The 14,101-nt window shown below is 44.1% G+C and overlaps 1 protein-coding gene across 2 annotated transcripts in view; it reads left to right on the forward strand.

Moving 5' to 3' along the window:
- ascc3 (activating signal cointegrator 1 complex subunit 3) overlaps positions 1 to 13,486 on the forward strand; it is a 131,612-nt gene extending 118,126 nt beyond the window's left edge. For both annotated transcript variants that reach the window (XM_084557524.1, XM_084557523.1), the window contains 8 exons: positions 1,109 to 1,220; positions 1,310 to 1,444; positions 5,179 to 5,403; positions 8,049 to 8,200; positions 8,522 to 8,672; positions 11,018 to 11,224; positions 11,517 to 11,692; positions 12,188 to 13,486. In XM_084557524.1, coding sequence (XP_084413650.1) covers positions 1,109 to 1,220; positions 1,310 to 1,444; positions 5,179 to 5,403; positions 8,049 to 8,200; positions 8,522 to 8,672; positions 11,018 to 11,224; positions 11,517 to 11,692; positions 12,188 to 12,362 — 1,333 coding nt within the window. In that variant the 3' untranslated portion in view covers positions 12,363 to 13,486. The remainder of the gene's footprint in view (positions 1 to 1,108; positions 1,221 to 1,309; positions 1,445 to 5,178; positions 5,404 to 8,048; positions 8,201 to 8,521; positions 8,673 to 11,017; positions 11,225 to 11,516; positions 11,693 to 12,187) is intronic.
- The last annotated feature ends 615 nt before the right edge of the window (positions 13,487 to 14,101 follow it).

Here is a 14,101-nt window from a genome sequence, read left to right on the forward strand (position 1 = left end):
GCGAGAGTTGTTCTACAGTTGTTATGTTGGGAACTGATTATGCTGCAGCAAAGATCTTCCTGGCCAATCAGATCATTTGGGCAGGCTTTACAACAAGCTTGCTTTTTGAACTTGTTTACAACAAGATGTCTCTGATTGGTTGGACGACTATCCAGTTGTGTGCAGAGTTGTTTTGTTCTCCTCTGCGTCAGTTGAAACACACCTCCCAAACGGAGTGCTACAGCAGACGTCTTTCATTAAAGTTCACACAGATTTAGCTTACCAAACATCTCTTTAGGCTTTTCAGCATCTGTTACTACCAAAGAAGCCACAATTAGTCTGCTTTGATTTGATCCGAACACACCGTGATCAAATATTGGTGTTTGGAGCTAATGACGATTATCTATGATTACACTTCTGCGTAGCCTCATGTGGTAACTGTTATTTAGCAGAGCGGAGCATGGAACCCATTTCGTCCACTAGTGTGTCTTGTTTCAGGTAATAACTCTCTAACCTGGGAGTCATTTTCTGATAGGGGCTTTCGTTTCTCTCTGGGCTGCAACTTCTTCTCTGCAACACAAATGTGTGACCAAGGTTCTAGTTTTTTACTGTATAGGTCTAAAGGTTTCGCCATCGTTAAGTTTCCATCATCAGGAATCTTACTCTTACTTAAGCTCTTGTCCACTACTGCTGCCAGCACAGTGGGAGAAAAACCTGGTCAACCCAGAAAGCTGGACTCTTTTCTTTGTAATATGTCAGGATAGATGTATGCCCACACAATGACAACTTATCAGGACAGTTTGCAACCTGTTCACACTTCTCATTTCAAGAAAATATCACCAGTCTTTTGTCCTGTCCTTACACAGGTTTCTAAAACCAGTATATGATGTTTAAATGCAGGTTACTTAGATGTGCATATGGCCAGCAGCAAGTGTGGAATTCAACCTACAATATCTGTTTGTTTGAACTCTCTGATTCGCTCAGCACATCTAGAATACGTCCAGCAGTATTTCTTTTCTTCAGCCTTCCTGACTAAAGGTCTCAGCGGACAGTTAAATCAACCACGAAGAATGCAAAGCTGTCCTTTTTTTAGTTTTTATAGTAACACTCTGTGCTATGTGTTGTTCAGTTATTACAGCCTTGAAGACATCAGCCACGAGTCCATTAACAAATTTCTGTCCAACTTGGTGGAGAAAAGCCTGCGGGACCTGGAGTGCTCTTACTGCATAGAGATAAAAGAGGTGTGTATGTTTTATTTTAAGAATTCTGTCAGATGTCACAGATGCGTTCAGCCTGATGTCATGTTTTCATTTCCCCTTCACCGCTTCAGGACGATCGAACCATTGAGCCTCTGACTCACGGTCGCATCGCCTCCTACTACTACCTGAGGCACGAGACCGTCCGCATGTTCAAAGAACGGCTCAGGGCTGAGCTCCCCATCCACGAGCTGCTCTCTGTTCTCACGGTGAGTTTCACACTGCGAACGTGCAGCTGCTGCTGTTCTGTTACCACTTGCTGTCCATGTAGTGAGTGCTGCCGCTTTTAAATGTCTGTCCTGTTACTCATACAGCACACAATGGAAGATCAGGTTACACTGTTTAGGTTTAACCTGATCCTCCATTATGTACGGATAGATTGAATGCGTTTTAATTTTTAAATTTGAATTAATATTTGAATATTGTCCTGTGCCGATCAGCCACAACATTAAAACCACTGACAGGAGAAGTAAACTTTTGGACCTGGCATTCATTGGTGTGGATGTTACTTAGACATGTAGCACCCACCTAGACCAGACCAGGCACCCCCACCTCATAGCAATGACACTCCTTGATGGCAGCAGCCATCCCCAGCAGGATGCAGGATGCACACACACAAAAACACTTTAGGAACAACTAAAAAAAAAAAAAACATGAAGAACAGCACAAGGTGTTGACCTGGCCTCCAAATTCACTAGATCCCAAACTGATCAAGCATCTGTGGGATGATCCACAGAGGCCCCTCCCCTCAAAGCCCCCCCCCCCCCCAGTAACAACATTTTGTTGCCAGACACCACAGGACACCCTCAGAAGGCCCACGTCCATTCTTGTAGTTTTATTTCTTTTCTTTCTTTTCTCGCATCTCTACTAATAGTATTTGCCAACTGGAGATCTTTTCCTCGACGGTCGCGTTTAAAAGGCATTAAAGCATTCATCCACTGCTTGATCTGTGCACAATAACTTAATACAGAATACCTTGTTACTGCATCTTTCTCTTTCTGACATTTGCAAATACATGCATCCTGGTGGGTTATTGCACACGCTTTACTCCCACCGGTCAAATTAGCACCTCTGTCTGCACTTCATTAACCCCCTTCCTTTTACTGCCTGACCTTGTGCAACCCCACAGAGGTCCTCCTCAACCTGGCTTCTGATTAGTGGGGTCAACACGAGACATGGAGGTTTCACACGTTTCAGTGAAGGGGGGAGTTGATGACATGCTGCTCTCCTTCATCGCTGTGTATGTGCTTATATGTAAGCACATATAATAATCATTCACAGTGGATTCTGTTGCTGCAGAGGTCATCATTCTTCAAATTCTAAGATCTACACATTTTCTTAAAACAACAGGTGGAAAACAATGTGTTTGAGTTTGGCAAAAGGTTGATCTTACATTTTTTAAGATTAAGCCATGCACTAGTAATTTATAAATCCGTTTTTGTTGTTGCGTTTCATTGTTTTTAGATCTCCTCTAGGAAGTATTTGTGCATTCTGCTTTAACCTCTCTCCTTGTCATCAGTGGTTAAATAACGATGCTAACATATGGGAGAAAGAGGCTCCTTTGAGCCAGCTAACATCACTCTCCTTTACAGACATGTAGTTGGAAGCAGACCAAATCATGCCATGCCTGGCAGCCTCCCTCCCCCTGCAAGCATCAGTACAATAGGCCAGTCACCCCGCCGCCCCCTCCACTCCCCCTCTGTTAGCTACAAAGCCCTGGCATGCTCCTTCAGTTACCCCTAATTGCTGCAGTGTGGCCACTAATGAGCAACACCCACACCTCCTTTCAGCACCACATCCCACCCCCCTCTTTACACCTTGTTTTTCTCTCCGAGAACTACGCCACCCGTCCCTACCTTTGGTTCGTTTTCTGCTGCATTTGCCCTCGGCTTAGAAAGAAGGCGGTCTTAGCATAATGAAGTCATTTGCATGAAACAAAGTTTGTCAAACCTGCATCCGACAAGCATCTAAGAGGAATTCTAGCATTAAAACTACGTCCTACTCACCAGATTAGAACATCTCCCAATTGATCGAGAGGGCGTGGTATCATAGTTAGAAACCATAACCAGAAATTAAAGGTTGTAGTAAAATGATTACCCAAACTCGTACCTTTTAAACATCGATCACAACCACCTTTCTTGCATCTGTGATGATCTCATCTTCTTGTCTTAGTTATGTGCACACAGTTTTCAGAATCTGTGCAGCTGCATCGATCTAATCAATTCTTATTGTAATTTTTGTTGCCAGTTTTCCCTTGTTGTTTCTGGCTCTAGCATGTGATTCTTGATTCAGACCATAGACGGTATGAAGATGGACGGTGGAACTGCTTCTCCAAAGTGAAGCCAAAGCAAGTAGAGCTCCACCTGGTGGCTGGCTGCAGTATAGATTATAAGCTCCATCTCCTCCATGTTAGTTGATTGGGACTTGGGCCAAAATAAAACAGTAAAATACACATCAAATAATTTATTTTAAAAGATAGTTTCTATCATTTTAGGTAGTTTATATAATGCTGATCCATGTTCAAATGTAACGAGCGGAGTTAGAGTACAGCTGCAGTTTTAATTAAACGAAAATGCGAGTGGGGCTGGAGGAAGTGTGGTCGGGACATCGATACCGCAGCTTCACATGGCTCCACTCTCGGACCGTACTGATCAAACTCAGGCTCCAAATTCGCAAGATGGCGCTGCCTGTATCCCCGGGAAAATAGCGTCAGTTTTATCCAATGCAAGGAAGTGGCGACACGTTGTCCATATTTATATACAGTCCATGATTCACACCTAATACTCACCTTTAGGTTTAAAGTGGTTTGAAAGTTTGTGTAAACTCCACTAGATTGCAAGCTGTCCGATCATCTAACCTGTTGTCTTGATGTTCCCACTTGACTGCAGCCGTTTTCCCACAAATAACAAAGTACAACATATTGTATTAAATCTGAAATTGCGAAAAGGAGTTTAAAATTAAATTCTTAAAGTCCAGAGTCCAAACTTTAGTCTTCACATAACATTTTCTGCCTGGTCCGAGCCCAAATGGTACTTAATTCATGTTCAGTCATATAAAAGAGACCAAAGGTAGCAGATCCTCACAGATTGATGTCTGAAACCAGAATCACTTTTCCATATCAATGACTTCAAAAAAAAAAAAACAGAAGTGGAATTAAACATATTCTTATTTAGCTATTAAATAAGCTTCTAAAATACGAACCAATCATTTTCAGGACAACATAAATTAACTTTAATGAATTGCCTGCCTTTCTTACTTTGTCCCTTCTCTGTAAATGTGAGCTAGCGTGGCGTTTCTGCTTTTGATGCCTCCTGAAAGATCTACAGTCTTTCGCTCCAGCGCAGCCATGTGCAGACACAGTGGTACTGGAAGATAAATCAGTTGATTCCTGTTCCTGTCCCTCGCCACAGCCCCCACCCCGCTCAGGTCGTTTTCAGGTTCTGATTTTTAAAAACACACTGGCGTTCGGTAATTGATGGATGAAGCCTTAACAGCCAGGCTGGGGGCGGAGGGGGGGATGGGGGGGCTGTGACTAATGCCTCCATCGCAGCCTGTTGATGGGGCTACATTAGCCAAAGTTGAACTGGAGTGAATTAGAGGAGAGGAGCCATGCGTGTCCATGCATCTCTCTGTAACACAACCACAAACAAACCTGAACTGTCAGCCTCAGCTAAAAGAAGAGATGGATGAACCATCATCATCATTTTACCCACCCAGGGCTTTTCACATCTTTTTTTATTCTATGTATAGCTTTCTTGGAAATCTAAATTAAAAGTAGAATATAAACCTAACCCTTGGTAGACTTTATAAGCACGACTGCAGATTTATTTCTTTTTGTTTACCAGGTTTGGTGCAGAAAAGTGGGAAGCCCCATGCAGCTGTTAGAGTCCAGATGCTTGGATTTAAATCTTTAGACTTCTTGTTCCACTTTTGATCTCTTCAGGATGCAGAGGAGTACGCTGAACTGCCTGTCAGACACAATGAGGACCAGCTGAACAGCCAGCTGGCTCAGCAGCTCCCCCTGCAGGTCAATCCCCACTCCTATGACAGCGCCCACACCAAGGCCCACCTGCTGCTGCAGGCCCACTTCAGCCACGCTCAGCTGCCGTGCAGCGACTACAACACCGATACCAAGACGGTGCTGGACAACGCCATCAGAATCTGTCAGGTAAAATTCAGTGGACATCTGATACACAAATTCACAACAGAATAGTTTATTAACATGCGAGTTATTACTTAACCGTAACAAGAAAAGATGTTTGATATGCATTTAAACGGCTCTCAAGTAGACATTCATTCATTCGTTCATCTTCTGTAACCGCTTGTCCTCTGGAGGGTCAGGGGGTGGGCTTGAGCCTATTCCAGCTGTCATTGGGCAAGAGCCGGGGTACATCCTGGACAGGTCTCCAGTCTGTCTCAGGGCTAACACAGAGAGAGAAACCATACACACTCACACCTACAGCAAATTTAGAATCACCAATGAACCTAACCAGCCTGGAGAGAACCCACGCAGACACAGGGAGAACATGCAAACTCCACATTGTGAGCTGTAGTCATGTTTGTTTGATCATGCTTCTGAGCCATTTAGCTTTCAGGTTTGGGTTGTTGCGAGGGTGATTTTTTTTTGTGTGTGTGTGTGTGTGGCAGTATATCTGTGTGACACATTGATATATGAGCTGCCAGTTGTTTTCCCATTTGCCTTTGGACCTGCAAGAGTTTTCCAAGGGATCTGCATCACGTCATCGTCCTCGTCATGTGCTCTGAAGAGTGACCCCGATGTGTCATAAGCCCACACAGATGAAGGTTCTGCACGAACATGGACTTGAAAGTGGAGTTTTCTTCCCTGGAAGTACACATGCCTCAAAAGCTTAATCTCTCAGATGCTCATGGTAGGGGAGGTTTAATTTGGGAGGCAGGGAATATTGATCTTGTAGTATGGCCTAATCTAGCTGAACAATGTAGTGACCTACACTATGGAGGGTGTAGAGCACTTGAATTAACAACCAGTTCTGACACCTTGACTAGATTACATGGAATATGTGTTAATGCTGAAAAGTTCCTATAAAGTAGGTCTAACTTGGAATGGCTCGGTTATTAGTGCCTACTTAGCTAACAAGGCTAAGTAATGTAATGCTTTTGTGTTACTAAGATGCATGTTTGGTGCATTAGCCCCTTGCTGACTACATAGTGGAGGGGGACCGCCGCCATTAGGTTCATCAAAAACCATCAGAGTGGAAAGACGTAAGCGTGAGATAAGAGCCAGACCTGTTGTAGTACTCTGTACACGATCAGGGATCAGGGAGTCGAAGGAGCATTGCGAGTGTTTGCATAATAGCTTTTAATTCATACATTTTAAAGCACGCAAACTAATTAATCTGAGTCTTCCAGTCAAACATTTGTGTATTTCATATCAACATTTTAAGGTAATGAACGTTACAGTTCAAGTTCAGGTATTTAAAGCAATGAATTCACCTTTTTTTTTTAGTGTGTACAAATGTATATGTTTTTTATGACAATATTTTTTTAAATTTAATTCTTAAAAATGAAAGCAGTAGCGTTGTGCGTTAACAGTATTTGTTAAAGTGTCTGATTATTGACATTGAAGGTATAGAAAGATTAACAGAAACACCTCATGTATCAGCAGCCTGAGGCAGCGATTTATGGTGTTTAGTGATTCATTTTTTTGACTTTGTCAGCATGCAGTTTATCTTAATGTTAAATTGAAGTGACATCTGGTTCATTTAATGATATTGTTCATGACTAATAGATTTGAATTCGGCGCCGCACATAAAAAGAGAGCACATGCTGTGAAGCTAGGCCGCTCTGATGAGTGGATGTGTTTAACATTAGCAGGTGATTTGCAGTTGAACTTGCTGATCCGTCTCATAAATTACACGATGCTCTGTGGTTATATCTAACACCTAGGTCCTCTCTGTGCCTTGCAGCCGCATTATCTCTGCTTCCCAGCGTTTATAGAGAAAGAAGCGGACATGGTTTTGAACAACAGCCACTTGCTCAAGTTCCTACAAGCACGTGTACTGATAAACTAATAGATATCGTGGATGGTTCTTATTTTTGTCTCCTTGTAAATACCGTTTGAATTTAGGACCATGCCTGCACGTCTGTAAGCTATTGTCCACAGCTCAGGACATGTGTGTGTGTGTGTGTGTATACGTACATGTGCTTGGGATTTTCCATGCTGTGTATCTCATGGCTCATGGATGTGGTTACTTCTCTGGTGTCCTGCTGCAACAGTTCACTGAAACTGTTCTTCTCTTCAGTTTCTCAGACAGATCTATATTTTATTATTTTGACTTGCGCTATATACATAAAGCGAACACTGATTCTTGAACAATACACACGAGATAGGGTGGTGTTTAATGGGTTTAATTCGGAATATCGACACTGCGTTGATACACAGCACTGCACAAGTGTTAAATCTTATCCATCTCGCAAAAACATCTGACGCCAAGAATTTGCTGCTCGATATAATAGCTATCCAAGCTGTTTGGATTGATAAATGTGTGTCTGAAAGCCGGGTAGTTTGATTGCTAACAAGATAAGAAACACATTCTGCAGATCAGTCTTCCAAAAATACTGAAATCCATTCATCCACTATGGCCCTGGGGTTAATTAGACCAAGGCGATGCCATGCTGCACGTGGACCAAAGTCCAATCATTCATTTCTTGCCTTGCTGGACCATGTGCGGCATTGCACTGCCATAAAATAAACCCTAAAAAGCCTAAAAATAATAAAAAACACTGACCAATTAGCTACAGTTTTTGAACTTCCTTCTGTTTCCTTGTCCTCAGGCGATGCTAGACGTCGTCGCCAACGAAGGCTGGCTCGTCACGGCCATCAGCATCTGCAACCTGGTGCAGATGCTCGTCCAGGGCCGCTGGCTGCACGACTCCTCGCTGCTGACTATACCGCATATAGAACAGCAGGACATCTATTTGTTCAGGTAAACGCCCGCACAGTCATTTGTTCTCCCAGCTGAGCGTAGAATCAGAACATTGCATCTCTAGCCAGGACTTAGCAGGCTTGAAATCTGCAATCCTTCCACACAGGCGCAAACACATATGCAATCAATACACATAGTTAATGATAAAAAAGCAAACAGGAGTAGGTTTTGCCATGCACGCACCGTATGGATTTCCAGGCTTGTGTCCTACCGTGTTAAATAAAACGGTAAGAGGAATGGCAGACGCTGAAAGACAGCAGGACGCATAGGATGAGATTTGTTGTGATGCTGCCTCGTGACCAAGAATCTCTCTCTCTATAGGAAGTGGGCAAACAGGAAGGGGAGGAGTGACGCGGGAGGCTTCAGTGGGCAAATTGAAGGACTTCCTGAGCTGATCGCTGCCTGCAATGGGAAAGAAAGCGTTTTCGCCGCCATGGTCGGACAAGAGTTTCAACCGAGTCAGATTTCCCAGGTAGGAATTCAAATTTTATTACACCGCCGAGCACGTTGGAAACATATAAGTTCATTGAAATCAATAAAAAAGGGCTCCTTAAATTGTGCAGCCTTTATAATAATTACCTTCAAAACGGTGCTTGTTCCCATGTTTAGTGCATGCAGATCACACACGCACACACACCATTATCAGTGATGAGCCATGAGCAGCCTTGCCACTGTGGTCCCAGATACCTCCAGGATCCCCAATTACAGCTCCATAGACAGGGTTTACAGCTTCAATTTAAGTGCTAATTGCAGCAGTAATGAGAGTGTCCGGGCACGATGACAGGCCCCGTGGCTTCACCCAATCAGTGTCTTCGCTTTCTCCCTTTCCCACCTTTACTCCCCCGCCGCCCCGAACCCCCACCCCGCCCCCTCCGATGTGTGGCGGCTTCTCTAATTAAATAATTAGATGTGCAGCGGCGTTCCTGTCTGACTTGCTCGGAGAGAGTAATCCTCACATAAATAGCTTTTGCTGGGTGAATCTGAGAGGCTTTTCTCCCTCCTAGCCTCCAATACACTGTCATACAAACACACACACACAGACACACACATATAAAGCCGCTTCCACTAGCGTTTTTACAGTCACTCTCTCTCTCTCTGTGCCTTTATCCTTTTTTATATCTTAAATTCTCCTCGTGGTGGGGTCTTACCAAATGTTAAATTCTCCATAAAAACACTTAAGGGCCACCTAAGACCAGAGAAAAGCTTCTGTTAGAATGAATCATGACATAATCAAACAGCAGACAGGCAACTGTAGTGGTTCTCATACAAACACCTTTTTTCCTCCTTTTGTATTCTGTGAAGAAACATCTTTATTTCTAAAATGACGTAATTTGCCGGAGTGTCCTGAACGCTGACCTCGTGAACTGAGGCCATAATCGTCACCGCAGGCCGTCTCTCCTCTTACAAATATCAAAAATAAAAGCATAAAAGACATGTATGCATTATTTTCTGTCTATTTTTATGCGTCCTTATCAATAATACAGATTTTGTGAGTCAAATGTCACGCAATACGCACAATATATTGCAAGTGCTTCGACAGAAATTCTTCAAATTTGCCGTAACTGTGATCTCAGACTCAAGAACTGATTAGGTTTTTAAGGGTAAAGGTCACTGTCGCCTCACAAAACGCATTTTCAACAAAATTTCACACAAACGGCAATTAGGGTAATTCAGCTTTACTGTGATATCATAGCGTTCTGTCAAAACACAGAAAGTTAAGTTGTCAGCAGCAGAGAAAGCCGTGTCATTTAGGGCTCTCCTAAAAGTTAAAAGCCTTTGTTCAGAGAGGCCAAAACCTCCAGATCTTCAAATGTGCCCCAGACCTGATCCTGTCTGTCTCTTGCAATTAGTTTATGGCAGCATTCTGTATATCGGGCGACCGCGGTAAGTGCTAGCATTTGGTAGCCATGGTAACGTGTGCACATCATTAACCCTGGACCAGACCCCAACCTGGGGGTTTTTGACCGATACATCAGTGAATGATATATCACAGTAACTAATCTCAATTAATCTGGCTAATTAGTAATTTCTGTCTTTGTTTTCTGTGACTGTGCAGATAAACACACACTTTACTGTGGAGTTTGATGAATCAGTTTCTTTAGCTACTCCAAACCACAAGCTAAAGAAATGAAATTGAATGTCAATTTTACACTTCGATGGAGACAGAGACAGCAGCCTGTCTCTGAACGAGCTTCTCTTCCTAACTATGGTGTCCTGTAGAGGGTGGTGGACATTGTTCATGATGGACCATGATGGTCCTTGCGTCTACCACCGATGTCAGGGACTCCAGCTCTGTCCCTACCACAGAGTCCTCCTTCTGGATCAGTTTGTCCAGCCATGAGGTGTCCTTCTTCTTAACACTGACTCTCCAGCAGACCACAGCGTAGAAGAGGACACTGGCAACGATAGTCTGGTAGAACATGTCCAGCAGCTTCCGGCAAATATTGAACGACCTTAGCCTCCTGAGGAAATAGAGACGGCTCTGACCTTTCTTCTGTACTGAGTCTATGTTAGCCGACCAGTCCAGTTTGTGATCCAGATGTAGACCCAGGTCTGAACCACCTCTACACACTCCCTGTTGATGGTTACAGTTTGCAGGTGGGGCCTGGACCTCCAGAAATCCACTACCATCTCCTTGGTTTCAGCTGTATTGATCAGAAGGTGGTTCACTCAGCACCATGAGACAAAGTTGTTCACCAGGTTCTTGTACTCCTGCTCCTGTCCGTCCTTAATACAACCCACAATTGCAATCAGTTCCCCAACCTGATTAAACCACATTTCTTTCTAATCCATCATCTCTGTCTTGTCATCTGACAGGCGTGGTCCTTCCTGAGTCATCTCCCGGTGTTGGAGGTGGACATGAGTGTGAAGGGCTGGTGGGAGAACACCCAGGAACAGACAGAGCGCCCTCTACCTGCAGGGGGGGCTAACCTGAGGGATGAGAGCAACTGGTTGAGTGTCCATGCCGACCAGGAGTACGTTCTGCAGGTGTCGCTGAGACGCATCAACCTGGGCCAACAGAGGGTCAGTACGCCCGATAACCATCATGTTAATGCAATGTTAAATACTCTGAATCCTGGTTCTGGTGTGCTCAGGTGAGTGATCAGAGCTTATTATATACTGCTCCTACACTCTACTACACATGAACAGGAGTTTTATTCCAAACCTGAAGACGAGTAAAAAGTACCTTACCTGACAATCGTGTGGTCTTTAAAGACTGTTTTCAGATCTCATAATCCAAAAAACATCACAGATTATGTGCGCTATGTGTGTGTAGTAGTAGACTGGGACTGAACAGTGTTTCTTGTTGTTTCAGAGGAAGCAGGACAGCAAGGCCCAGGCTCCCAGGTTCCCCAAGGCGAAGGATGAGGGCTGGTTCCTCATCATGGGGGAGGTGGACCGCAGGGAGCTGCTGGCTGTCAAGCGGGTCGGATACGTGCGCAACCGCACGGCCGTGTCGGTGGCCTTCTACACGCCGGAAAAGACGGGAAAGTAAGCTGCTGTGGAAAAGGTTTAGGACGTAGAGAAGGACACTAACTGACCCAGCTCGTTTAAATGTTTATGACGAGGCTGCAGGTTGTGACACGGTGTCCCTTCTGGTTGTTGGATGGTTTTCCAGACAGGAAGTCATTATGATCAATGAGGGACACTAGCCAAACTGACAATGGTGTTATTCTGTTTTTTTTAAATTTCCTAAAACAGCTAGATACTGCAGCTTTTAGCAAATACGTTACTCACAAGTGTCGCTCATTGATGGGTGTTGAGGAATGATATATGTCAGGCTCTTGGCTTTCCTTGGCACATGAGACCAATACTGAATAACATCAGATTTCATCCGTTTGCGCTGGACTTTCAACCTGTGATGCCAGCTAGTTGGCCTTTTACAGCACAGCGTGAGCATTAGCAGTTCTCATGACTGTTCGTAGTCTTTCAGCACCAAGGACATAAACTGATCTCTGCTGATCCTTGTCCTCTTCTGCTTTCCAGGTGTATCTACACGCTGTACCTGATGAGCGATAGCTACCTGGGTCTGGACCAGCAGTACGACATCCACCTGAACGTCACGCCCGCCAGCATCGCTGCGCAGGTCAACACAGAGGTGTCAGACTCGGCCCCTTTAGCTGACAAGCAGAAAAGCTCATCTCATGTTCACCGCCACTGATCCGGGAGGTTCATCTTCTTTCTCCCCTAATCTACTTCTGCTTCACTTATGAATATCAGTGGCAATGGCATTCACTTTATACTTCTGTACTGTGACTGCACCACATGCTGCTCTGTTAGCGCTGCCATTGGAAAAAGGAACTTTTCTTTTTTGTAATTTGTTTAGGGTTTTGGACAGATCTCATGATTTTACATAATTATTTTGACTTCTTCTCGTGTCGGGAATTTAATTTGCAAAACAACTGCTGTGGCGTCACTGATGGACAATAATTACTCCACTCTCTGATTGATGAGCAGCATCTTTGGATGGATGGAGGCGGCCGTGAAATAGGACGGGGGCTCGTTCTTTTTCATTTTTCTTTTTGAGTTTGTCTGGTCAAAAAAATCTTATCCAGTCAACAAGTCACGGGTTACCCTTTCAAAATAATAAACAGGTAGTCTGTAGATGCTTCTGCAATTTTTACACATTTGCACATTCTTTAAATAAGCTTCTAATGACCACTGTGGCCTTATGAGGAAATAGCAAAGGGTGGTATATCGTTCCGTTGACATAGAGCTGATATAGAGTTAAACATTGGAACACAATATATAAAAAAAAAAAACGCTTGCTTTTGTGTGCTGAATTTCTTCAGAGTCATAGTTACGATTCAAAAAACTTAGTGTCTGCAGATAAAATCCACAGAAACGCGGCGTCACCGTGTCAAACAGGAGAAAGCCGACCGAGTCGACTTAATCCTCCCGTGATGATCTCTTTGCAGGTGTATGAAGCAAGCTTCCTCCCACTGCAGGTGCTAAGCTGTCACATCTGTTTCCTCTACTAATGAGTCTCCTCCACCTCCAGAGAAATACCCCTCGCTTACTCTGTAGTATCTGCTGCTGAAAGCTTCTGATCACGCGCTTCAGTCGCTGAGGCGGCGGAGAAACAAACAAGACAACAAAACCAAGCGGCAATTATTTTTATTTTTTTTTACTGAGAGTGAAACAGCTTTAAAATGATTCAGTTAGGATTAACACGAGAGAAAATGCGCCCCGTTTGAAATGAGATGTGTATCCATAGATTTGACTGTTGTTGCCGAACATGCTTGAATGTGTGAATGAACTTCAAAATAAAAGCATCACATCACATGAAGACCACATCCTGATTCTTCCTGCTGATGCACACCTCACCTGTTACCCCACTTTCAGTCAGGACAGGTTGAGCAGGGCCTTTTCACACCTGCACCATGGATCATGTTTTTGTTACACTCTACATTGATCAGCCACAACGTTATGACCACTAGCAGTGACAATTCAGTGTTCTGCTGGGAAACCTTTGGACCTGGTATTCATTCATTGGTGTGGATGTTACTTAGACATGTAGCACCCACCTAGACCAGACCAGGCACCCCACCCCATAGCAATGACACTCCTTGATGGCAGCAGCCATCCCCAGCAGGATGCAGCCTGACACAGGCACACACACAAACCCGGGTACTTGAAGAACAGCCCAAGGTGTTGACCTGGCCTCCAAATTCACTAGATCCCAAACTGATCAAGTATCTGTGGGATGATCCACAGAGGCCCCTCCCCTCAAAGGCCCCCCACTAACAACATCCTGTTGCCAGACACCACAGGACACCCTCAGAAGGCCCATGTCCATTCTCTGATGACTCACAACTGTTTTGGAGGCACAAATATAGACATGCACAATATTAGGAATGTGGTCATAATGTTATGCCTGATCGGTGTATATATGGGAAA

This window comes from Chelon labrosus (assembly GCF_963514085.1).
Source record: "Chelon labrosus genome assembly, chromosome: 12".
NCBI classification, from domain to species: Eukaryota; Metazoa; Chordata; class Actinopteri; order Mugiliformes; family Mugilidae; genus Chelon; species Chelon labrosus.